The following is a 24852-nucleotide window of genomic DNA, read 5'->3' as shown; positions in this document are numbered from 1 at the left end:
AAAAACAGAAAAATGGGCAAAAACATTTGCAGAAAAGAAGTCAAAGATGAACAAAATTTTTAGATACTGAATAAACATGAATAAAATCATAAATGGAAATTACAACAAAGAAACCATTATTTTCCCTATAACACTGCTAAGATTAAAACTTTTATAATGCTAAGTGTTGACAAGGGAGTGGATATATAACTATGCTCATTCACTTGGGAGTGAAATTTGTCAGTGCTTATATATATTTAAACTGCACCTGCCCTTTAATCTAGTCATTTCATGTCTATGAATTTACACAGCTATACTTTCACAAGGGCACAAAGGGTGCACACTGCACAATGGTTACCTCTAACGGCAAAAAGCAAACAATGAAACAAATCTCCATCAATAAGGGGTTAAATACATTCTTTAAAAATAGTCTATCCTGCTACAGAAAGATATATTGGTGGATTTAAAAAAGCAAATTGCATACAGTAGCTATAATATAATCCCACTTGATTATGTGTTTTAGAAATACACAGAGTTTTAAACTCAAAGAATTCTAGAAGGATAAACAAGAAACTGTTAATTTTAGTTATCAGTGGAAAGTGAGATTAAAGAACATGGGCAGAAACTGCTACTTTGTTTTCACTTTATATCCTTCCGAATAGTTTGAAACTTTGTTTTAAACCACAAGCATAAATTATTTAAGAAATTGTTAGTTTCTTGGAACTAAAAACATTAGCTCAGCACCTTTTCCCTCACCCCCACCCACTTTAGTGAGGGGATTAGAGTTAGATTGTTTTGTCACAGTCTGCATTCCACCCTGGGATTACCTGACCTAAATTTGCAAACATGAAGGCTCACTCTTTTTTTTTTTTTTTTTTTCCACTGCAAATCCTACGTTCCAAGAACTCAGGTTCACTCTTGATGATATAAAGCTCTATTGGTTTTGACATTGGTTCTTTTCATTCTCTTTACAGTATTTTTCCACTTGGGCCTGTAAATCCCAAGACTTTGGGAGGCTAAGGTCGGCGGATCACCAGAGGTCAGGAGTTTGAGACCAGCTTGGCCAACATGGTGAAATCCCATCTCTATTAAAAACACACAAAAAAATAGCTGGGTGTGGTGGCAGGCACCTGTAGTCCCAGCTACTTGGGAGGCTGAGACAGGAGAACTGCTTGAACCCAGGAGGTGGAGGCTGCAGTGAGCCGAGATCACGTCACTGCACTCCAGCTCAGGTGGCACAGTGAAACTCCATCTCAAAACAAAACAAAACAGTGTCTTTCACAGAGATGTTTTTAATTTTACTAAAGTCTAACTGATCTACTTTTTTCTTTCATATACCTTGCTCCTGGTGTTATACCTCATCATGAAACCCAAGATCACATAGACTTTCTTCCGTTTTCATTTGGAGGTTTCATAGTTTTGCATTTACATTTAGGTCTATGGTTCATTTTGAGTTAGTTTTTGTGTAAGGTTCAAGATCTGTGTCTAGGTTCATTTGTGTGCATATGAATATCCAATTGTCCCAGCACCATTTGTTGAAAAGACTATTTTTCCTCTATTGAATTGCCTTTACATCTTTGGAAAAAAAAGAAAAAACAATTGACTTTTTTTGTGTGGATATATTTCTGGACTTTCTAATTCTGCCCCTATTGATATATGTATCTATTCTTTTGCCAATTGCAGATAAGAATTTTAACTTTTGAACCAGATGCATTTAAAGAGACCGTGTAGAGGTAGCAAAACTATTTTTAAAGATAACGTATCTATAATAAGTACACAGATTTTTTTTCGGGGGGGGGGTGATGAAGTCTAGTTCTGTCACCCATGCTGGAGTGCAGTGGCGTGATCTCAGCTCACAGCAACCTTCACCTCCCCAGTTCAAGCAATTCTCCAGCCTCAGCCTCCCAAGTAGCTGGGGTTACAGGTGCTAGCCACCATGCCCGACTAATTTTTGTATTTTAGTTTCACCGTGTTGGCCAGGTTGGTCTCAAACCCCTGACCTCAAATGATCATCCCACTTCAGCCTCCCAAAGTGTTGGGATTACAAGCATGAGCCACCCTGCCTGGCCCACAGATGATTTCTTAATATCCCTTCAAGACATAAATTACCTTTTGAAGTCCCAGTTAAGCAAAAGATACTGGCTATATACCTTAGAATTATGCTGTCTAATATGGTAGTCACTACGCACGTGTAGCTACTTAAATGTAAATTAAAAATTCAGTTATTCAGTCATACTAGCCACATTTCAAGTGCTCAATAGCCATATGAGGCTAGCAGCTACCACAATAAACAGCATACAGACATTTCCATAATCAGAGAGAGTTACACTGGACAGTACTTAGAGTATAGAACATAGGATCATTTACCATACTGAACTTCAGTAGGGATGGTCTAGTTTGTGGGCAGCCCAGAATATCTTGTGTTCCAATTTATTTATCCTCTGCTAACATGACTACCAAGAGGCTTGGCGATTAAGTCACAGGCTTAATGGCTGGCAGTTAAGTATTCAAATGATTGTTAAGTTCTGAATGAACTGATGAATGAATGGGAGAATGAATGAATGTCCTTGTGGGGATAGCACTGCAGGCAACAGACAAAATCCAAGGGTGTACCAAAACAAAAGGACCAGTATTAACAGATTATTTTAAAAGACCTAAAGAACAACCATGCATCAAAGTCAAGTTGCCAGCTTATGATCATGCTACAAAGACTATCATCAAGTCTAACCAATGGTCTGAAACCCACAGTTGTTATGGACTCTATGAAAGGTTATTATCAAGTCCAAAATTAAAGCAATTTATCAGGTCTGTATAAACATTTAAGAACAAAAGATATATAACACATTACTGAACACATCTCTCATTCTTTAAGGAAATATTAATACATCTAATACTCTATCAATTGTACTTGAGAGGGCTACCTAGTATGCAAAGAACTTGGCCTAGAAGTTATTAGTTTTTTGAGTTTTTTTTTTTTTCCTGAGGAAATGTTCCCAACAGTGGGTATTTTTACTAATAGTATCTTTCAGCCTGTCTGTAAGGCCTTTGATACTGTCCGCAGTTTTATCTGAACATCTAAAAGTTATTACAAAAATGAAAATATGGTGGAAATGACCTGCAGAAATCAAATAATTTAAATTAATTTTCTTACTCTTCTCCCTAAAAATTAGCTTCATCCTTTCAGAGGAAAAAGTACATAGAAAAATGTTGTTGTTCTCTACAAAGATGACGGCTCCTACCTTTTTGGTTGTCCTTATCAGGTCCTGAAACCTGTTAAAAGAAAATATTTTACCTTTCTTCAGCTATTCAATTATAATTAACAAAGCAAAGTAGATTACAGAAACTAAGCAACCTTACCAGTGATTTGTAGAGACTGGAAGTAGGGTTGATTTTAATGAGCTGTAATAGATCCTGCATAGTAAATATCTTAAGAAAAAAAGGTTACTAATTAGACATATTTCTATATCAATGTTTAAATAAATTAGAGTATGTTTCTGAATATGAGATTAAGAAACATCCTTCAGATTAAATAAGATTATAACTATGCTAATAAGAAAAATTAAAGCTCTTTCTTACACTGTTAAATTACTATAAACATACCAAGGTAAAAAGAAAAAAATATCTTTATCATGTAATTAACTTCTAAGTACTTTGCATCAAAGATGATAGGCCTAACAGAAATGTTTAACGCCTTACAGATGACACTGAAATATCGGACGAACCAATGAATACATGACTGAGTTCCTGGGTCATTCAATTACAATTTTTTGTATTTATTTTTTAAAAATGTAAATAAACTGAATTTTTACTGTCCTTACAACCATCACTAAAATGTACTTAAAATATTTTTAAACGGACATTTTGGGTAGCTACTAAAATATATTTGTCCTACAGTATATACCATTTACTATGTCTACTCTGCATAGATTTGTCATATCTACACTGATATGATTTGTTTTCAATTGGTTTTCCTTTAAAGAATATATTCTGCATGGGCATTTTACATTAAAAACTTAAGTTGTATGAATGGGATTAATTCCTGCTATATAATTACATAATTGACTATTATACAATAATCAAAAGTATGAAGTGATTACAAAGTTAGACAATGATGTATCACAAAATGAATTCCAGGCCAGGCACGATGGCTCACGCTTGTAATTCCAGCTCTTTGGGAAGTTGAGACGGGCAGATCACCTCGGGTCAGGATTCAAGACCAGCCTGGCCAACGTGGTGAAACCCTATCTCTACTAAAAATACAAAAATTAGCTGGGTGTGGTGGCAGGCGCCTGTAATCCCAGCTACTTGGGAGGCTGAGGCAGGAGAATTGCTTGAACCCAGGAGGCAGAAGCTGCAGTGAGCCAAGATTGTGCCATCATACTCCAGCCTGGGTGACAGAGCAAGACCCTGTCTCAAAAAAAAAAAAAAAAAAAAAAAAAATTTCCTAATGTTGATAAATAAAATTTTGTTGCTTATGATGAAATGCAGATTTTTCATTCAAATGCTATACTAAGCTTCTTGTGTCCTTAAAACTTTGAAATATGAAACTTATAGAAAACACAAAGAAAGTAAAAACATGAACGCCGAGAGTGAAATTTATTTTTGAGACAGTCTCGCTCTGTCACCCAAGCTGGAGTGCAGTAGTGCAATCTCAGCTCACTGTAACCTCCACTGTAAACTGTGGACTTTGGGTGATAATGGTGTATCAGGGTAGGCTTATCGATAATAGTAAATGTACCACCTTGATGTAAGATGTTGACAGTAGGGGAGGCTGTGAGTGTGTAGGGGCAGCAGGTATATGGGAATTCTCTGTCCTTCCCACTAAACTTTGCTGTGAACCTAAAACTGCTCTGAAAAAATAAAGTCTATTAAAAAACACACACATACATCCACAGGGAAAGTTTGCTGTATCTGCCTTGAAATAATGAAGTAGGACTAATGTTCAACAGTAATGGGGAAGAAATAATAGTTAAAATCATCAGCAAAGTAGTAAAAAATAAAACAAGTCTTAATATTTGAGAACAACATTTTAAATTATGTATTTCTCACTTAATTACAAAGCAGAGAAACATGAGAAAAAACTAGTGCAGGAAAGAAAGCTCATTAGAGATCTAGATTTACCACCCTTTACTGTCACTTAAGAGTTAATTGACCTTGGGCAAATTAATTCACCTGTCCAGAGTCTGGTTCCTCAACTGCAACGCACAAAACATCTGCAGCGTGCCTATCACAGTGCCAATCTTACTGTAGACATTCAGCGGGTTGGCAGACAACAAGGAGGAGAGATCAATTACAGGTCTGAAACATTTAGAGATTCTATATATCACTATTTAACATAAGACTGAATGAGCAAGAAATTAATTTCAAATTTAGTATCAACTTGTTATATAACAAATATATTATGTGCAGGTGCGATGTGAATTCAAAGAGGAACGAGAAATGGACCTAGTCAAGGAGCACTTAGCTATCATGGAGCATTTTATAGTCAGCAGCATAGGAAGAACCTGCTAATAAAAAAATTCAAAAACAGAAAAGACTTTACCTTTTCTTTTGCCAAACCACTTTCTGGAAAGAAAACAGAAAGTGAATATTCATAGCCACATCTTTGTAAGTGATCTGCCACTAAAGAGTTAGAGGCGCCTATTAAGAGGGAGCTGCCTTCCACTGAAATGGACCGAGGTTGCAGTTCTCCACTCAATACAGGGTGCATCAGCTCATGAATTAGCTGGTTTCGAAGTTGCGTCTAGTGCAAAAATACAAATAAAAAAGAAACACAAGAGAAAGAAATTTCAGCATGATTGTTTCACTAGAGATATACACAAATGTGTTACATTCATTGGAAACCTTCCTTTTATTTCCATAATGGTTCTAGATCCACGGCCAGAAGTTAGGAACCTTCCCCGGTGCACTTTGTTTTATCCTGCAAGACAAGCGGGGTAGAAACCCAGTGGGTTCTAGAAGAAGCTTTCCTTCCTCAGCTTCCAAGTGAAACTGGTGGTTAGCCAGACCTGCTTGCAGACTCATAATTTCACATCCCTAGAAGCCCATTTCAGCAGCTTACGATTGGGATATTAAGTACAGGAAAAAATTCTACCACCTCATCACACCTCTGTGGAGTATTGGAGAAATATAACCAAAATACTCAACAACAGGGGACTGCTACATATATTACAAAAATATCCAAAGATAAGCCTGTTGCCACTGAAAATGAGGATTTCAAGAAACTTTTAAGGAAACAGGGAAATGCTCACCACATAAATTAAAAAAAGATATACACACAGAATCTAACTACATACTTTAAATGTAAAATGTGCTTTTGAAATGCATATTGCAATGAAAGCAGGTTCAGCTAATCCTATTCCCGGCTGTTAATCGAAATATAAAGTATACTAATAGATATTTGCTGCCCAAATTAAATATTCACATATTTCAATATAGTTTAAAGATGAAAGTTTTCATTCCCCAAACTATTATTAAGCAGTACACTAGTAATTTTCTATATGGTGTCAATGTCATTCATCCAAATGTATTACAAACCCACTTATTAATTTAGGAAACTGTAAGCCTACAATACAAGCCTAATCTTATTTATATAATACATTTTAGTATTTCCTGCTCCTATTTTCAATTAATTATTTGCATATGCTCCTTGAAGACAACTCAAACTCAACATTTTCTCAAACGTTTTCAAGAGACTGTAATATTTCAGGATAGTTATTCAGGAATATAAAAACGTTAATTCACCAATACAATCTATGTATCTTAAGATTAAAACCCAAACCTTGATTGAATTTAAATGTGAACTACCCGTTACAGGTTACACTTGTAAAAGTTATGACACAGATACACCTAAATCTTATACCTTGAGTGTGTCCAGTATACCCCGATCCTTAAACGTCTGGTATAGTTTTTTGCGCAGTTCATCTTGACTCAACACATCAGCCACGGGGAGCATGTTGGACTGGAAGACAAAATGATTACAGGTTACCTTCGGGGCAGAGGGAAGGAGAATGTCTGAAAACAGACCAGTGGCCTACGGGGAAGCCATAAGAGGCCTAGCGGGGAAAGGAGTTTTAACGAACACAAACAAGACTTCATTTTCGCGTGCCCCGAGAAGGGGCAGGTGTGTCTACCTGAGCCATCATCAGACATCAGCTTTCTCCTGAGCCCGCCTCGCTCGCCCCGCCGTGGCCCGAGTTTAATGCCCAGCCCGGGCTGTAGGGCCAAGACGAGGGGGAATCCCTGCCCTCAGAGCCCTGCCTCTGTCCCGGGGGGTCGGGAGGAACGAAGGTGATGAACACTCCCTGCCCCGCTCTCCCAACTAGGTTTTCTAGCAAACACACGAGCTTCCTTTCTTCGCGGTTCTGAGGCATGGATGAGGACCGTGACCCAGGCACGACTCAAAGGTGGCTGGAGGGCGGGGACCCGGAGACTAGGGACTGAAGGCGGCGAGGCAGGACCACCTCACATCCCAACAGCAACTCCCGGAGACCTACTAAGTACAACCTTCCTAGTCTGGAGAGTTAGGGCGCATGCGCTCGGTTGCCCAGCACCGGCCGGAAGCTCCACCTACATCTCGCGAGAGCACATCCCAAGGTATCGCGAGAACTGCTCCGGGAATCCCGGCTGCGGCTGCGGCGCGCGGGTCTCTGCCGCGGGAACTGACATTGCGTTTCCGTTGTCGGCCTCTTCTGCAGGTAGGGGACGGAGCGGGTGGGGGTCGGGGGGGCGGGCGTTTTGAGTCCCTGGAGGACTTCCTCGGCCCTGCGTGACGCAGATGTCTGTCCTGTACCTCCATCCCTCCTAGGGGTGGCCGGGCGGGACCTGCCAGTCTTCTGCCGGCTCATCCGCCCTCTCGGGAGCTTTGCTTTTGGGGCTCACTGGGTCATTCAGTTAACCCAGGGTTTCTTAACGGCGGCAGTGTTGCCTTTTGGAGCCGGAAGATTATTTGTTTTGGGAGGCTGTCACTGTACATTGTAGGTTTAGCTGTATCCTTGGTCTCTATTTTGTCAGTAGGACCTTCTCCCCAAAATGGGACAACCAAAAATGTCCTCAGACATTGCCAGATGTTTCTCGGAAGCAAGATCGCTCCAGTTTGAGATCCACAGAGGTAAACGTTTTAGAATACCCACTGTTGTATGCTGTGAGGAAAGGTGAGACAGTCCTCGTGATGCTTAAATGTCATTAGAAAGAAAAGGAACCAACTTCTCAGAAGAAAAATTGAAAATGTTACAGCCAGAGAATTGAACAAGAACTAAGATACACTGTAGATTGGATAAAGAGTTTAAAGGGGAGGTGGTTGAAGACGGAAGTGATCCAGATCATGTCTGGAAAAAGCGTGACTTTTATCATGGCCTTGCTGGGTAGGACTCGGGTGGTGAGCAAAAAGGAGAACATCGCAGGAAGGGGGAAAAATGAGCAAAGTAATCCTTTAAAAAAAAAAAAAAAGCCAGGACCCTCATGGAGGCACTGAGGAATCTAGCCTGACTCCAGAGTTGTATACTGGGAATATAAGCCTTATAAGACCTGTGAGGACAAAATTGGATCAATGTCAGCTTTGCGTACAGCATGGAAGATGAGTACAATGAGTTTTGATCTCTGGCTGTGAAAAATTTAAGTATTTAAGAGGCAGTAAGAGTGACAGGACTTCATAGGAGGTGGAGAACCTGTAGTTTTTTGTTGGAAATAATTGAGGAGGAGAGGCTTAGTTGGATTTTAAAGAATGGGTATAGATTGCAGGTAGAATCAAGGAGAACATTCCAAGCATGAAGAGAGAAATGATAGTAGCTCTGAAGTAGATACAGTCAAAGTGAATTTGGTAGAAAACATAAACGAGTCAACTGTAGCAGAAGTGGAACAATAGGGCTGAGAAAAGGTGTGGAGCAATGTGGGAATCCATTATGATCCTGTAGCTGGGACACATCAAGGCTTTTGAGTGGAATAATGCAATGATGAAAACAGTGTTCTAAAAAGATGTTGATATGTTGTTAAGTAGAATCACTTGTCTGCTGCTTTTTTTTAAAGTTCCTGAAGACCCCCTCACTCCCACTCCCACCCCCACCCCTACCTTTGGTCCCACAGTTGAATACATGAATATAATTAGATAAAGTGTTCTCCAAAGACGAGCATAACTTCTAAGGCTGGGAGAATTGCTTATAATATTAATAGGAAAAATGTCACATTAGAGACCTATCAGTATTATTCATACTGCCTCTCCTCATTGCAATAGACATGTCCCATGCCACACCAGTTTAGTCTCATGACCCCAGGTCTATGGAACAACTGAAACCACTGCTGTCAGGAGCACAGGGCAGTTTTTCTAGAAGCTCTTCTATAGAGGCTGTAAAGAGGTGTACTATAAAAATGGATGTCTTTGGAACCGGAGTCCATGAGTTTTATCTTGCATTTGCCTGCAACTTAAGAGAAGGGACTTCCAAGTCCATTGAGCATCTGCCCACTGTGGCACTGGTGGTGTTCCAGCCACTCCTTAGTTTCTAGTTTCCCAGTGACTTCCAATGAGCAGCACTGGATTTGTTCTATTGGAACAGTTTGGAATAAGTCTGTGTAGTCCAGAGTCAGCAAATACTTGGCCCTCCTGCAGGCACTGTACTTCCCCAAATCCATAGCAGACGTGGATAACTAATCACAGCATTCTTTCCTGCTGACCACACTTAGTCTCAGAATCTTTCTCAGCACCAGTTCCTGGCAGTCACTACCAGTTGATTAGAATTCACTCATGAGAGGAAACTCATTTGCCATTCCCAGCCAAGTTCCTTTTTCATTAGATAGCTTATTGTATTTAAAGATAGTACTGTGCTATACCTTGTTCAGTTTCCACCCCCAAAAAGTCCCCCCACCCCATTTAAACCTCCTCAGTTCCTTCAGTTGCTCTTGTCTCCTTTCCAGAGCATTTCCTAGCCTAGATCCTGCCCTCCCCTCCCCATAACAGTTATTGATCGTTTTACAATATGATTCCCAGAACCGAGTACCTTCCCCAAAGATGATAATGTTATTGAAGAGGACGTCAGCATTCTCCCCAACCTTGCTCTTAATGCCACCCAGAATTACATTAGCTTTTTTGACAAACCTATCAGACTTTTGCCTCTTATTGAGCTTGCAGTAAGTTAAAACTTTTGGGTTGATGTAGATGAACTGTTCTTAAGCCACTTTCCCTTGTCCTGTTGTCATACAGTTGATTTTTAAGCCCAATTACAGGGCTTTCTTTCTTATCCTCTTAACTTCTATCTTGTTAATTTCACCTAACTCTCCTAGACATGGAGATCTTTTTGAATCCTAACTTTTGCCTTCTAATAAATTAGCTGCCCTTGGTGTTATCTTTGAATGTGATAAGTTGTCTTCATTCAAGTTATTAATTCAAATACTGAGCTAGACTAGGTTAAGATCAACCTCAAAGCCTTCCTAGAGACCCTGTGCCATAAATTGACATGGACCACACAATGTTCTCCAAGTATTGACCCTCAAGTCAGCTATGAGCCATCCCTTATTCAGCAAACAATAAGTGCTTTTTGGGTACCGGACACTGTTGTAGCTCTAGGGATACCACAGTGAATGAGACGAATGGTGTATCTGCTCTTGTGGAGGGCACCATTCTAGCAAGATTGTGTATTTTCAACCAGCCTCCAGGTCTCCAGTTTGTTCTTAGATAGATAACAAAATATTTCAGAAAATAACTTTCTGTTTACCTGCTGTGTCTCCCTTCAGAAACAAAAAATGTAAGTTTGGCATGACTTGTTCTCAGTACAATAAGGAGTATGTGAATGAATAATTATGTTTTTATCTAAGGATTCACATTAAATGAGTTAATGTATAATAAAAGAGTGGCATGGCATCTGACTGAAAATAAGCATTTAATACATGTTTCTGTTGGTGTTCTAGTCGCTCTGAATGTACCCTATTATAAACTAGGAGATAAGCCTTTTTCCTGTTTCTGAAAACAGAAATAGCATTTAACCTAGTGGATAATATGGCACTTTTCTTGCAATTTCTCAAATGTCACTGATCAGAAGTTATGCAATCACATTTGTTAATCCAAGGTATATAATTTGCTAGGACCTGACAGCTTGGATTTATTGAAATGTCTAGATGTTTTCTTAATATACCTGTCTTGAGGTTCGCAGCCTGCCTAACATTGTTTCTTCCATGCTTGCTGTTTGAAACATCATTTATTTTAACAGAGAAAATGGAAGTTAAGTAGATCAGCATCCTCCATTATTTCACTGTGTACCAAGCACTTGAAGCAGTTGACCCTTCTCCCTTTTTCCTGATCTTAGCCTAAAAAGCCTTTTTTTTAAAAAATATATATATCACACACTTCAACTCATTGTAGGCCTCCTTCTGATGTTAGCTGATTTCTGGTCCCATTTTTATGAACATTACTAGTGTGCTACTTCTTACATCTTATATGTGGTCTCTTTAAATTTAAGCTAGTCAGTGAGCTTCGAATCACCAAGTTGATTTCTTTAGTCTTCTCCCTCTCAAAACCCAGGTTTCCCTAGCCACTGAGGATAGCTGCTGTTTCCACCACAAGTGAGGGTCCAAACAGGAATCAGTTTCCTTGTACTTTCCAGCTTCTAGAGGCCTCCTGCATTCCTTGGCTGTGGCCCCTTCCTTCATTTTCAAAGCTGTCAACATCACATTGCTATGACCATTCTTCCGTCACTTCCCCCTGACTTTCCTCCTTTGTGTCCCTCTTCTACTTTTAAGGCCCTTGTCATGACATTGGGAAGACATCCAGGACAGTCTTACTATCTTAAGGTCAGCTGATAAGCAACCTTAATTCCTCTTTGCCATGAGCCCTAACATACTCACAAGTACCAGAGATTAGGATGTGGACGTCTTCAGAGAGGGGCCACTATTTTGCTTGTTCACTTCAGCTAGACATTTGGAAACCAGCCTGGAGTCTCCTCTTGTCCTCAATTTTGCAGTTTAATCTATTCCCAAATTCTATGTAGCTGCCTCCTCAACACCTCTGGGCCAAGCCCTCCTTGGAGATGCTTCAAAGGCGGTGGGAAAATCAAGCAGACCATACGTACATACTCATGCCAACGCAGGTACTTCAGTCATGGCAATTGCTTTTTTTGTATTATATATTGGAATTCTAAGTAATACTTGTTTTGTGAGTGAAGGGAAGGTGGAGGAAGTCAACTTCTATAAAATGTTTGGAATCAGGCCAGGCATGGTGGCTCACGCCTGTCATCCCAGCACTTTGGAAGGCCAAGGTGGGCAGATCACTTGAGGTCAGGAGTTCGAGACCTGCCTGGCCAACACGGTGAAACCCCTGTCTCTACTAAAAATACAAAAATTAGCTGGGCATGGTGGTGCATGCCTGTACTGCCAGCTACTCGGGAGGCTGAGGCAGGAGAATCTCCTGAACCCAGGAGGCGGAGGTTGCAGTGAGCTAAGATCGTGCCACTAGTTTGGAATCATTGATCTAGACCTGCGCTGTCTAGTACTGTAGCCACTAGCTACATGTGGCTATTTATGTTTAATTAAAATTAAATTAAAATTCAGTTCTTCAGTCACACTAGCCACATTTCTAATGCTCTCTAGCTCCCATACTGGACAGCACATATGTAGAACATTTCCGCCAGCAAGTTCCATAGATTGGACAGTGCAGAATCCTAGTGTGTGTCTCACCTTTGCGCAACACCCTCAAGTATTTGCTGAGTGATTACAGCTGTTTCCCTCCTGAGACAGTGGGGTCATTTTCTCCCAGGGTTTTCAATTCTTCCACTTAACCTGTCAGTTTTTCCTTGGCAGAATTGCATGAAAAGCTACAGCCCTTCTTGCTTCTTCAGCTGTTTACAAAATCAAGTAATTACAGCTCAAGTCAAGCACGGAATGTATATAAAGAAAGCTCTGTCTCATCTTCTGCCCAGCTGGGTAGCTAGTAACAGCACCCTCATGCAGTCGATCTTTTGAGTTCCCTTTCGGTCTTCCCACTGACTTAGCACTATGCTGCATGCCCATTCGTGGCTTTCCATATAGGGTTGAGTGTGGGGATCCAAGTTATCCCCCTTATATATATATGTACATGTATTTCCTTCTGCTGCTTTGTGTGTGTGTGTGTGTGTGTGTGTGTGTGTGTGTGTGTGTGTGTGTTGCTGTTGCTGCTGCTGCTGCTTAAATGTGCTGAAGAAAGTAAGAAGCCCTTCCCTTGGCAAACTCCAGCTGTGAAATCTAGTCCAGCAAGAATTCATGATATCATTGTTTACTTTGTTCAAATTTCAACTCCCCATCCTTGCCTTTACTTTCTCTGGAGAATTATTGCCAGTTCTTCTAGTTTTGCATAGCTTTTGTCTCATTCCTGCTTGTCTTTGTTATCCACTTTTTCTGTTTGGATCTTTTTCTCATCTTTACCCTAAAACAGGGGCAAACATTTTCTTTAAAGGACCAGATAGTAAATATTGTTGGCTTTGTGGGACAGCTGATCTCTGTCACAGGTGTTTAACTCTGCCACTGAAGCCTGAGCACAGCCTTGGATGGTCGCAAGATGATGGGCAAGGCTAGATTTGGCCTGCAGTCTATAGTCCCCCACCCCTCCACCCCCGCCCCAAAAAGCATTTTAAATCCTACTTCATCATGCCAAGGGTCTACTATCTGCCTTTTCTTCCACACTCAGTCTTCCAATTCTAGACTTAAAAGTGCCAGCTGTGCCTTGATTTCCTTTGTAAAATGTGTCATTCATTAGCAAGTACATATCAGATTTCTTCTGATTTCATTGTGTGTATATCAGTCACCTGAAGGCCCAGTGAGGCTTGATGAGTCTTGGTTTCTAACATAACTCAAATGTGTGCTTCAGGAGTTTGAACAATTCCAGGTTTACTCAATTTGCACCTCACGTGGGGAAGTTATTAATCACTACATCCCAGTTTCAATATGACCATCCATGTTATTCTAGATAACATTAATTGAGCACATACTGTGAGTCAGACACTGTGCTGGTTACTTTACATGCATTAGTTTGTGTGATCCTCATAAGAGCACCATAAGGTGCTACACAGTGTTATCACTATTTCACAGATGAAAAAACCGACATTAGGAAGTTAAGGACTGCCTGTGGTCACACTGCCAGTAAGTTAGCAGAGCTAGACTTCAGCCTAACTTTGACTCCAAAGCCCTTGTGTTAAAAACACACATGGTGAGATTACCTTGCCCCTAAATCCATCCATAGCCCCACTCATCCATCATTCATCTAGATTTCAGTTATCTCTGCTAAAAGCCATGGAATCACTTACATTTTTCTCCCAGTTTCTCATAGTTTTCTTTCTTTTGCCAATCTGTTGAACTTTTTTTTTTTTTTTTTTGAGACAGGGTTTCATTTTGTCAGTTAGGCTGGAGTGCAGTGGTGTGATCTCAGCTCACTGCCGCTTTGACCTCCCTGGGCTCAGGTAGGTGATCCTCCTGTTATCAGCCTCTCAGCCTCCCAAGTAGCTGGGACTACAGGCACACACCACCACGCCTGGCTAATTTTTGTGCTTCTTGTAGAGATAGGGTTTCACCATGTTGCCCAGGCTGGTCTCGAACTCCTGGGCTCAAGCAATCTGCCCACGTCAGCCCTCCAAAGTGCTGGGATTATAGGCGTGAGCCACCGCGCCCGGCCCTCCTTTATGGATTATTTCTACCATCTTTTCTAGAATACAAAACTCTTCCTTTCTTATAAATTAGTGTATGAAGAGGCATATCATAGGCTCTCGGATTTGCAAAGACTTATATTTAGAGCACACATACTTCAGGTAGAAAGAAGACAGATACAGCTTAGGCAGTCTGCAGATCATTGGTACAGTGTCTCTCCTTTCTAGGTAAGTGACATGACGTAGAGTTGGTTTTAGCTTCCCCTAATGGATGCCTCCTGGAAATTTCTAAGGCAAGCTAATTACTTCCTTGGTCTTCTCACTACTCTCTGTTGTCCTTAAGTTACCACCACCCTCTGTTAATCCTTCTTGGTGTCAGTGCTGGTACTAACTGGTCCAGTCCAAGTGAAGCCCAGCTTGCTTCTCCAGATCAGGGCCCCTTCAGCTGAAGATAGCATACTTTCAGATCATGAGAATGTTATCTTTGTGATTTCATGTTAGAGCTCTTCCAGTTTCCTCATGAAAATCCATTGGATTCTACAGGACATATTACAGATATGTAATTTGTTTATTCTGGAAGCTGTGTATCTTCACTAATATACTGGAAACCGTGCCAAGCTTAATGGCATCTTCCTCTACAATGTCAGGTTTACATTAAACAAAAGAAGAATTCTACACTTTCCATTAGTTATTTTTGAATTTCAATATTGACTACTAAAAATATGTACTATTTTTCACTTCATTAGGAGCCATATATTGAAGACCATGTCTGGGAGCTTCTACTTTGTAATTGTTGGCCACCATGATAATCCAGTTTTTGAAATGGAGTTTTTGCCAGCTGGGAAGGCCGAATCCAAAGTACGTATGAGACCTCAAATTCCATAAGAATTTTTATGCTATTGTAATGATATAGTATAATATGGTTTTAGAACTGGAAGATCTGGACAGATCCGAGGTAACTGAAATCCAGCACAATAAGATGAGGCTTGCTCTCGAGTCCCACAGACTGATAGAATCCAGCCAGGGAATGTCCTTGGAGTTGTTTATTCATCCTTTAATTCAGCACAGGCTAGCATGATGCTCTGGCTTTCCCAGCATACTCAGTTCACTATGTCACCACCATGAATTACTGCTGCTTAAGCACATAAAAACATAATTCACCTGTAGCAGGTTGCTGCCTTGAAATGCCATGAAAGTCCAGGCTGTTTCCATGAATCACGTTTTTCATCAAGACCTACTGGGTTAAAAAAGACCCTTACTTCCCCCCGTCTCCTGCTGCCACTGGGTCTGCAGCACCTCGCTTCAGCAGCCTTCTGCGGCACTTCCTGGCTGGGTTAAGGAAGTGCCGCAGAAGGCTGCTCCCGTCCCCAGTGACGCCTTGGCTGTGCACAGGAAGTTCAAGAGCAGCACCAGAGGTGATGCCACCGACTTTCTTGTCAAAAATGGTTCCAAAAACCAAGCTTGGCTTGAGAACATACTGCCATTTAGACCTGTAGATTTTTTTTTTTTTTCTGATACAAGGAAATACGCCATATATATATATATTTTTTTAATTACCATCCCAAATAAAACCATTTGGATCTTTTTTTTTTTTTTTTTGAGACAGAGTCTTGCTCTGTCACCCAGGCTGGAGTGCAGTGGCGTGATCTCAGCTCACTGCAACCTCCACCTCCCTGATTCAAGCAATTCTCCTGCCTCAGCCTCCCAAGTAGCTGGGATTACAGGTGTGCACCACCATGCCAGGCTAATTTTTGAGAGAGACGGGGTTTTGCCACGTTGGCCAGGCTGGTCTTGAACTCCTGACCTCAGGTCTGCCCACCCCCTGCCTACCAAAGTGCTGGGATTGCAGGCATGAGCCACTGCACCCGGCCCAGACCCATAGAGTTTTGACATGAAAAGAGCCCAGTCCTTTCCAATTTCTGTTCCTAATAAATTGCTGACAAGTTTGCTATGTTTCTCCCAACCTCCAAAAATTGTCTTTAATGTCCTTTAAGGAATTGATGTTTTAAGTTAATTGTAATGCATAATGTATGATACTTGTCAACTATTCAGGGCTTGCCATCAAAATAAGATAAGCATTTGTTTAAGGGATTATCTACGAGGTGGTATTGTGACATTATTTTCTCATATTATGAGACCACTACTCATTAAAACTTATTTTCTGTATTTTTGGGAGCATTGCTTTGAGGGATGCAGCTGCTTGTGTATACTTTCTGTGCACTCCACTGGTCTTGTGGTGGACAAAGCATACACAAAAATATTTGGTTGCACAACTTGGTTTTAGTTCTTTCTCCTGCTACCACTTACCTTCTTAAAGCGTTTCAGTTTGCTCTAATCCTTCAGAATTGATCATCACCGTCAAAGAAAACACTGCTGTGAGCCAGACACAAAAACATCCATTTCTCTAAGGACTCAACTTAGCTTTGTCATGGCAACATGAGTGAAGTAAAACATGCTTTAACTGTGCCAGGGATTCCAGGGCAACGGGCCACCCTCCAGCCCAGGCATGGGAACAGCCTCCTTGGCAAGGAGACTGTCTCGGTTTCCTGTGGCTGTTGTAACAAAGTAACAAAAACTGAGTGGCTTAGGACAGCAAATTTATTGTCTCAGTTCTGAGGGCCACTGTCTGAAATCAAGGTGTCAGTGAGGCCATGCTCCCTATGAAGGCACCAAGGCAAGGATCTGTCCAGGCCTCTCTACCAGGAATTCCTTAGCTTGTGACAGCATAACTCCAGTCTTCATGCGGCATTTTTCTTCCTGTGTGCATCTCTAAATGTTCCTTTTTTCTAAATACCCCAGTCCGTTGGATTAGGGGCCCACCCTACTCCTCTGTGACGTCATCTTAACTAACCGCATCTGCAACAACCCTCTTTCCAATAAGGCCACATTCTGAGATAGTGTCACTTAGGACTTCAAATTTTGGAGAGGAAACACTCCAAAATTACTTTGGAGAGGAAACGCTTCAACCCGTAACAGAGGTATTTTTTGAAAAATGTGTTTTTGTTTTTGAGAGACGGTTTTGCTTTCGTCCCCCAGTCTGGAGTGCAAAGCGTGATCTCAGCTCCTGCAACCTCCGACTCCAGGGTTCAAGCAATTCTCCTGCCTCAGCCTCCTGAGTAGCTGGGATTACAGGCATCTGCCATCACACCCAGCTAATTTTGTATTTTTTGAGACCGGCCTGGCCAATATGGGGTTTCACAAAAAAAAAATAAAAAATGGGGTTTCACCACATTGGCCAGGCTGGTCTCAAACCCCTGACCTCAGGTGATCCGCCCACCTTGGCCTCCCAAATTGCTAGGATTACAGGTGTGAGCCATCATGCCTGGCCAAAAAATGTATTTTCAAAGAAACAATTACATTGGAGTAAGACTGAATTCCAAGTTTTGAATTCCGTCTTTGCATTATGGTCAGACAGTCCCACCTTCTGTTCACTGAAGCCATTTCAGCCCAGGGAAAGGACACTCCCAGCTCTGACAGGACTGTGTCCTGCTGTTGACACAGGCAACTGCTCACAGCTGGGCTGAGCATCACCTCCCACTACTCCCAGGTCCTGCTGTCATGTAAGCTCTATGCACTGGAAAGAGGCCTCTGGCAGGCTGTTACAAGTGCTATTTCAACTCTCTCTACTGCTTACCTGGTGCTGCTGTGCAGGAAGCCAGGCCCTATCGGCCTCCTCCCAGACCTTGAGGCCTGGTATGAATAGCACCTCTTCTTCACAGGATCTTGTTTTTTAAACATAGTATCCTTTTTTTTTTTTTAATGTTTAAATGGTTACAGAATTTGGTAACATCCTTCTTGAAACAAGAAAAAAAAATTTCTCTGGAAAAGATTTTCATTAATTGATTTTCTATAAATCATCTATATACACATTTCATTTATTAATTGGCTGTTTCTGTTCTTTGAGATTTAGATATCAAATTTAAAAATAGAATATGAAAACACATCTTTTATAAGTCTCACGACAATAATGAACAAAGTAAAAACAAACTGTTTTATCTCCGCAAGAAAACCATCTATAGAATTTACAGAATGAAATGTCAGCATTCTTGATGCCATATGGAAATGTTAATCTGTGGTTGTTCACACCGTCATCTAGGACGACCATCGTCATCTGAACCAGTTCATAGCTCATGCTGCTCTCGACCTTGTAGATGAGAACATGTGGCTGTCGAACAATATGTACTTGAAAACGGTGGACAAGTTCAACGAGTGGTTTGTGTCAGCATTTGTCACTGCGGGGCATATCCTTACCTTTTTAGTAAAGATAACTAAAGTTTGGGTTCACAAACTAGAACAACATGAACAGATGCCAGGCTCTGAGTTTGTAGACTTCACAGTCAGGTGAAAATGTAAAAGTTTCCATTTATGGGGCTACTTATCTTTTCTTAGTGGGGGAAAACATTTTGTTTAACAGCGAATTTTAAAACAGTCTCATGCATAAAAAAAGTTTATCTGAACCATTTCAAGGGTGATTTTACTTTATGTTATAATTTTCTAACTCTGAAAGCCTGTGTTCTCTTTATGATAAAACTAAGCTAATTTTAAACCCAGTTTATGTATTCAACTTTTCCATCACAAATATACTGCATGTGACTGATTTGAAGAATATTGTATCAATGAACTGGTTGCTTTTTTTCATTTCTAAGAAAGATTATGTCTTAGTTATGTCACATAATTTATTATGACATTTATTATGCTTCATGACATAAGACAAGAAGATGGAATAAAGAACTTCTTTACTGATGTTTATGATTTATATATAAAGGTATGGTATGTTCTATAATTTTTAAAATCTGATGATAAAGAAAGGATTCGACGTTTGTCAGGAAACTGGCCTAACTGCAGTTAACTCGCTTAGGCTGCAGTTTGCCTTTCAGACTAGCTTTCCCCCATTAGAACTATCTCTGGCAATTCCCTCTGCAGGTAAGTCTTCACAGCCAAGTAAATATGTATTTAGGAACACAACTCATGATAGTTATCATTAGATGACTGTGAAGGTAAATTGGTTTCATTCTTCACCTTTTGGTGCTCATAGCTGATTTTATTAGGGATCCCTAAAGAGAGCAAGGAAGCAGCCTATATAAGGGAAAATTACTTCATAATTTAATCTAAAATCTTTCCATCTACTTTACAAATAAGTTACAGTGCAATTAATAGAGATTACAAACTGGCAGGAAGTGATTTTTATATGATCAATTAGCCACTCAAGAAGAATGGTACCACTTGCATTTCTTGATCTTGAAAAATAAGATAGTGATAGGACGTCACGGTTACACTGCAGTACTAACAACAGTATGTTTTGTTTTGTTTTGGAGACAGTCTTGCTCTGTCACCCAGGCTGGAATGCTGTGGCATGATCTCAGCTAACTGCAACCTCTGCCTCCCAGGTTCAAGCGATTCTCCTGCCTCAGCCTCCCAAGTAGCTGGGACTACAGGTGTGTGCCACTACACCCAGCTAATTTTTGTACTTTTAGTAGAGACAGGGTTTCACCATGTTGGCCAGGCAGGTCTCGAACTCCTGACCTCAGGTGATCTGCCCACCTCAGCCTCCCAAAGTGCTGGGATTACACGCATGAGCCACCACGCCCAGCCAGTATGTTTTTAATAATTTAAAAGTTCTATATTTGATCTCGGCCGGGCGCGGTGGCTCAAGCCTGTAATCCCAGCACTTTGGGAGGCCGAGGCGGGTGGATCACGAGGTCAAGAGATCGAGACCATCCTGGTCAACATGGTGAAACCCCGTCTCTACTAAAAATACAAAAATTAGCTGGGTGTGGCAGCGGGTGCCTGTAGTCCCAGCTACTCAGGAGGCTGAGGCAGGAGAATTGCTTGAACCCAGGAGGCAGAGGTTGCGGTGAGCCGAGATCGCGCCATTGCACTCCAGCCTGAGTAACAAAAAAAAAAAAAAAAAAAAAAAAAAAAAAAAAAAAAAAAAAAAAAAAAAAAAAAAGTTCTATATTTGGACAGGATTTCTTGCATATCGGCACAGTAATAAAATTTAACAATACTCCTAGTCAGAAGTAGTAGGTAATATTTAGCCCTCTTATAAAGATGAACAATGTCAAGTGATTAATGTATAAAAATCAGCAATGCCTTTCCTCATGAGTGATTCCATTTAATAATTTTCTCTCCCGTGTTATGATACGCTGATTACTTTGGCTGAGAAGCTGATCATTTAGCAGCTTTGTGTTAAAGGAGAGTATTAAAAACCTGATTGTTAAAAGATTACCACACAAGTAGCTTTTTCTGAATTCTGAGCTTATGGCAGACTTTTTTGCTTTATGTAGCCAAAGGGCCATACGGATTAATCCATTTATTTATAACAAATATGAGTATTTCACACACAGGGTAAATCCTGAATGTTAACTTACACAAGCAACATTTATCATACTGCTATTAGTTTTGCCACAGGTACTTCTCAAAACCAAAACACCAAAATAAAAATTTCCTTAAGAGGATGTTAGTATTTAACAATGCAGCATTTTCAATGAAACTTCAAAATGTGGTCTTTAGACTTTTGAATGTCTTTGATGGTTTTTAATTTAAAACTTTAAAATTATTTCCTTCCAGAGACCTATGGTTTGTCAGCTTTTTTGCTTGACTAATACTTTCTTCTTTCCTAGTTTTCAATGAATCCTTTTTATGAACCCAATTCTCCTATTCGATCAAGTGCGTTTGACAGAAAAGTGCAGTTTCTTGGGAAGAAGCACCTTTTAAGCTGAATGCAGGAAATTCTGAAACAAATGATGTCACCACAATGGTGTATACTCAGGAATGTGTGCATTGTAAGTTACTTGATTAAATAGCCTGGAAAACTTTTGTGTAGTCTCAGCTGATCTAAACCTAATGAAATTCCTTTTATATTTAAAAATCGTACATTCTGTCTCATATCATGTATCAATTGGTATTTCCTTGTGAACAGTGTTATTTATAAAGAGTTCGTTATCAAAAATAAGTATTTTTATTTAAAAATTGGGAATAAGCTTTTGACTTGCCCAATTCAGATAGGTTGATCTTTTGCTTTTTTGAGATGGAGTTTCGCTCTGTTGCCCAGGCTGGAGTGCAATGACGCTTTGCCCTCTGCAACCTTTGCCTTCCGACTCTAAGCGATTCTCCTGCCTCAGCCTCCCAGAGTGCTGGGATTACCCGTGTCAGCCACCATACCCAGCCCAGATAGGTTGATCTTAATGTAACAATCTCAAAACAAATGTCATAGTCAAGATTTTGTAGATAGATTGAAAACTAAATATTTAAAACTAAAATATTCTGCAGTTGGGAATGAAATGTGATAGCACATAATAAATGTTAATTTATTTATACATTTAGAGATGTTATAAAAATGTATAGGCAGTATACACAGCACTACTCAAGAAGCCAAAGAAACACTTGTGCAGTGCTAAGTGTCACATGTCTGCTTCTGCCAGAGGCTAGGAATAGTGATCCTGCAATAATGTGAGAACCTGGATCCATGTTTGTAGAATAAGAGGATGGGAGCAGTTGCAGGCCACAGTGAAGTTCATTGTTTCTGTCACTTTATATTCTTGTATTTCCTTTCCCTCAAACTGTTGATACCAGTACTTACAAAAAGTTGTAAGGCAATTTTTAGGATTGTTGTCAAAGAAAAGCTTGGATTACATTAACATTTGTCTCAGACTTTTAGATGATACACCAGAGGGGGCTGGGAATGGTCTCCTTGTTCCTGTAAGTAGATCTTACTGTAAAATAGTAAATGTCCATTGAAAAGCAAGTAATACAACCTTTGCTAATTGGGAGCATATGAACAATTTTGTTCCATTCTGACTAACTTTTGAGCAATTCTAAGCTTTATCTTGTATCCTTGTGAAATTGCTACCATCATCTTTACCCTATTTATTTGATTTCTTAAATAAAGATGTTTGTTCAAGACTGTGGTAGTTTAATAACCATTTTTAAAGTGCCGCCCACCACAACTGTTTTCACTCCATTTCCCCTATTGATAGTGTGCAAACTAATATGATATCTTCACCTGTTATACAGAGCTCAGATGATTGACTCAAACTAGATGCCAGAGCTTTGGGAGCAGAAAAGGCTACATACTCATCTAGAAATCTAGGAGTAATTTCAGCAAACCCGTATTTTTTTGTATACGGTTGGCCCCCCCCTCAATGAACATATCATCCAGAAGGCTGTGATGACAACCAGCCAAGAGCAGCAGGGTGAGTGACAGTGGGAAGACTTGGCTCAGCTGCACAACAGCCTGAAAATAGCCTTTTCTCCAGGCTGGTGAAGGTGAGGTAGTAATACACTCACATACTTCCTATGAGTATATATTACTAAAATGCCAAAATTCATGTGTGACTGAGTCTTTGAAGGAGCTGAAAGGGAAGTGGAGCATTGAGGGGGACCTCCAAGGTAGGCTGCACAGGAAAGCATTGCAGGCGTGAAGGTGTGGAGAAGACTAGTGGGGCATGTGGGTAGAACTGACAGCTGACATATAGGAGATGATCACGAGGAAAGCTAAGCTGGCAAAGCTTGGATCTGGTAGGTGAGGTCCCTTGACGGTTCTGGAACACAAGAGCAGTGGGGTGAAGTCAGTCTTAAAATCAGGCTCTCCTGAGTACATGTATGCTAGCACAAAGTTGGTTCTGCTTTAGTGCTCCAAAAGTGATCCAGATAAAATGTACACTGAGTTTTGTCCTCTTGCTATAGCTGGAAGCTTCCTAGGGTGCTTCCTTTGTCATGGACATAGATCGCCTCAATCTCTGCTCTGCCCATGCTGTTACCCGTGCTCTTTAATTTTTCAGTAACTTCAACACTTCCTGGTTGACAGTCCAGAGTTCCAGAAACCACTGACTCTCTAGACACCACCTTTCACTGGGTACCACACTGGTGTGTTTTTCTATTTAACACTTTATGACTCTACAAGACACGAATATTGTGAGAGAACTTACATGGTGGTGTCATATTAAAGTGAAAACTTAAGTTTGTACAGAAACAAAAAAAAGTTTTCTTCTAAGACAAGGAACAGTAGGAATCTTTTTAACTTCAACTAGGAAACTATCTCCAAGGGTGAAAAGTAACAAAAACATGTAGTCCGTTAATGGAACTGTAATTTTGTATCCTCCACACAGCACACCGTAATTGTTACATCAGTTATCAAGTGCACATTTGTTTCTTCTCCAAGTTCAGTAGTTTGCCTTTTTTCTTAAAACTGAACTGTATCTCTGGCTGGAGGTGGTGGCTCACACCTGTAATCCAGCACTTCGGGAGGCCACGGCGGATCTCTTGTGGTCAGGAGTTCAAGACCAGCTTGGCCAACATGGTGAAACCCCGTCTCTACCAAAAATATAAAAAATTAGCCGGGCGTGGTGGCGGGCGCCTGTAATCCCAGCTACTTGGGAGGCGGAGGCAGGAGAATCACTTGAACCCAGGAGGCAAAGATTGCAGTGAGCCGAAATCATGCCACTGCACTCTAGCCTGGGTGGCAGAGTGAGACTCTATCTCAAAAAAAGACGACTGGGCCTAGTGGCTCAGGAGTTCTCGACCAGCCTGGGCAACACAGTAAAATTCCATCTCTACTAAAATACAAAACATTAGCCGGGTGTGGCAGCATGCGCCTATAGTCCCAGCTACCCGGGAAGTCTGAGGCAGGAGAATTGCTTGAACCTGGGAGGCGGAGGTTGCAGTGAGCCGAGATTGTGCCACTGTACTCCAGCATGGGCAACAGATCAAGACTCTACCTCAAAAAACAAAAAACAAAAACTATCTACTCTCAAAAGCCTTTCCATTCATAGCTTGAACCTAGCTGGATCTATGACAGACCATATGGAGCAACTCTTAAAGCACTGGGACCCACACCCCGCATGCTGCACCCCTCCCCGCCCCCGCCCCCAGACTGCAGAGCATGATCTATGCTGCTTCTGTCTAGTAGGCTCTGCAGCTGCTTCTTACCACTCCTGCTGCCACACTTAACACCTGCTTTGTTCTCCAACTATCTTCTGTTATTTTCTGTAGAATGCTACCAGATGGCAAAATCGTCCCTTATGTTAGGACATTATACTCAAAAGCTTAGCTTACTAGAATGTTTTCTCATTGGTTTCTAATGGGTGGGGTCAGGGAAATATATCAACCTAATTTTTCAAAGTCCCCCCTCACTACATGACAGCCAGCTCCCCTCACCCAGCATGTCCTTTGATGACCCCAACAGTCCCCAGTTGAGGGTCTCATCCACACTCAGCCTAGGCTTTGGTTAGGCTCCACAGAATCACACACTCATCAACCACACAGCATATGAGCTTCA

The 24852-nt window shown here is 40.8% G+C and overlaps 2 protein-coding genes across 6 annotated transcripts in view; one reads left to right on the top strand and one right to left on the bottom strand.

The window, feature by feature from the left end:
• OFD1 (OFD1 centriole and centriolar satellite protein) overlaps positions 1–7520 on the bottom strand; it is a 32960-nt gene extending 25440 nt beyond the window's left edge. For 3 of the 5 annotated variants that reach the window (XM_017508821.2, XM_017508825.2, XM_017508824.2), the window contains exons 1-5: positions 7323–7520; positions 6842–6940; positions 5522–5722; positions 3337–3405; positions 3219–3249 (exon numbers count right to left, since the gene is read on the bottom strand). In XM_017508821.2, the coding sequence (XP_017364310.1) occupies positions 3219–3249; positions 3337–3405; positions 5522–5722; positions 6842–6940; positions 7323–7352 (430 nt within the window). In that variant the 5' untranslated portion in view covers positions 7353–7520. Of the gene's footprint in view, positions 1–3218; positions 3250–3336; positions 3406–5521; positions 5723–6841; positions 6944–7112 lie in introns of all 5 variants that reach the window. The other 2 variants (XM_017508822.2, XM_017508823.2) reach the window with 2 other exon arrangements.
• A 40-nt stretch (positions 7521–7560) lies between these two features.
• Positions 7561–22479, top strand: TRAPPC2 (trafficking protein particle complex 2). The gene is made up of 4 exons (XM_017508832.2): positions 7561–7676; positions 15320–15431; positions 18670–19338; positions 21197–22479. The coding sequence occupies exons 2-3, from the start codon at positions 15339–15341 to the stop codon at positions 18916–18918; spliced, it is 342 nt and encodes a 113-aa protein (XP_017364321.1). The 5' UTR covers positions 7561–7676; positions 15320–15338; the 3' UTR covers positions 18919–19338; positions 21197–22479.
• Positions 22480–24852: the final 2373 nt, after the last annotated feature.

This window comes from Cebus imitator, unplaced genomic scaffold (genome assembly GCF_001604975.1).
Source record: "Cebus imitator isolate Cc_AM_T3 unplaced genomic scaffold, Cebus_imitator-1.0 Scaffold401, whole genome shotgun sequence".
Lineage (NCBI taxonomy): Eukaryota > Metazoa > Chordata > Mammalia > Primates > Cebidae > Cebus > Cebus imitator.
Note: the sequence above shows the minus strand (reverse complement) of the source record. Positions and strands in the feature narration are given on the sequence as shown.